This window comes from Poecilia formosa, unplaced genomic scaffold, assembly GCF_000485575.1.
Source record: "Poecilia formosa unplaced genomic scaffold, Poecilia_formosa-5.1.2 Scaffold124, whole genome shotgun sequence".
NCBI classification, from domain to species: Eukaryota; Metazoa; Chordata; class Actinopteri; order Cyprinodontiformes; family Poeciliidae; genus Poecilia; species Poecilia formosa.
This window is the reverse complement of record NW_006800063.1, coordinates 324,016-325,641: the sequence shown is the minus strand read 5'-3', so window position 1 is coordinate 325,641 and position 1,626 is coordinate 324,016. Positions and strand designations below refer to the sequence as shown.

The 1,626-nt window shown below is 36.0% G+C and overlaps 1 protein-coding gene across 5 annotated transcripts in view; it reads left to right on the top strand.

Moving 5' to 3' along the window:
• Positions 1-1,626, top strand: part of LOC103144302 (bile acid-CoA:amino acid N-acyltransferase-like) — a 15,079-nt gene continuing 13,453 nt past the window's right edge. The window contains exons 1-3 of one of the 5 annotated variants that reach the window (XM_016675991.1): positions 188-303; positions 396-472; positions 892-1,022. In XM_016675991.1, coding sequence (XP_016531477.1) covers positions 911-1,022 — 112 coding nt within the window. In that variant the 5' untranslated portion in view covers positions 188-303; positions 396-472; positions 892-910. Of the gene's footprint in view, positions 112-187; positions 304-395; positions 473-871; positions 1,023-1,626 lie in introns of those variants that run through there. The other 4 variants (XM_016675990.1, XM_016675994.1, XM_016675992.1 and 1 more) reach the window with 4 other exon arrangements.

The window sequence follows — 1,626 nt, the reverse complement described above, 5'->3', positions numbered from 1 at the left end:
GCCCCTCCCCTTTCATAATCACACCCCACACTTTTACTTTAGTTATGCAGTTCTCTTAATTATTATCTTTTGTATAAATCTTTTACTTGACTTTAAAGAGTTCAGTCAGCGGTAAGGTAACTTTTAATCGATTTCAGGCGTGAACTTGTTTTTACTGTTTGCTGCCAGAAAACTTCCGGTTTGATCCTGTTCTCCAGATGGAAAGTGCGCCGAAAGGGGATATTAAACGTTCTGCTTAAACTTTGTGCTCGTTGTTTGCTCGGTGGCCCTTCGGTTGAATCTAATATCCTTTTAAAAGGGACAGTGAGTGTTCTCTTGGTTGTACATTATGCTTTTGTTTAAGACATGCATTTTGCACATCTGGAGATGACTTTTACTCGTATTTTCATCATTAGTGTGAAGCTGTGGAACGTCCCTTTAACGCGTGAGTGAGGTTTAACCGGTTTTTACAGCAACATTCACATTTACTTCAGTAAGTAAATGTATAAAAACATTGCCACAATAAAAACGTTTTGTTTTTATTGTGGCAAAGATTACCACAATAAAAACAAACTGGGACAAAACAGAACAAAATGTGCAGGGTTTTTATTTAATTTTATCGATTTGAATATATGTATTTGTGTCCAAGCCAGGAAGCAAATACAAATAAAAATGTTCTCAGTGATTACATAAAGTATAACTTTTTAGTTGCTTTTATTCAAAACACCCTCCTGTGTTGGAACCAAAAGGTCTAAAGTTAATTTCTAACACTTGAGCAACATAAACAAACAGACCGTAGTAAGATTACTATTTGGCATGTCTTTGTTTTCCACTCACTGAAGCCTTTGGAGTCAGTGAGAGATGATTTTTCTGGTGTTTCTCTGCTTGACAGTTCGTCATTCCTGCTTGCAGAGCACACAGAGAGGACGTCATGTTCAGGACACATGTGAGTGTGAAAGCCATAGGGCGGCTTTCTGGTTTCATCCAGATGGATCCAGACTTCACCGCCTGGAGGAAACTGGCAGGTTTGCAGCGGCTCACAGGTGAAGTTATGGTTTATTTATCCAGCGCTTTGTTTTACAGGTGAACACATAAGGAGGAAAACCTATAACTTAGAAAACGTCTGTACTTTTACATAAATGTATTATAGTAATGTAATCACTTCTTTTCACTGGCTTTTTCTTTCATTTGATTTAAATACTATGTTACTGGTAAAACATGTTTATTTTTTGTTTTTGTATAAATATTTACCTCAAATTCTTCAAATAATGTTGCATCTCTTGATATTTTCATGCTATAAACATATATTGAAATATTAACGTTAGGATCCTCCCTTTTTGGAGGACACTCCTCTTACTATTTTACTGGGACTGTTCAGGTTTGCCTCTAAAAAAGGATTTAGATTTAACAAAAAAGAACAAAAAAAAATGTTTAGTTGTCTGTGGGGCATAAAGTGAGCCCTCAAAATAAAGCCAGACAAAAAAAATAAATAAACTTGGATAATGTTCTCATTAAATCCTCCAAACTAACTTAGTTCAATTCCACAGTCACAAACAGGGATTATCTTTTTTATAATGCTAATAATCCACAGTCTCTCTCTCTCTCTCTCTCTCTCTCTCTCTCTCTCTCTCTCTCTCTCTCTCTCTC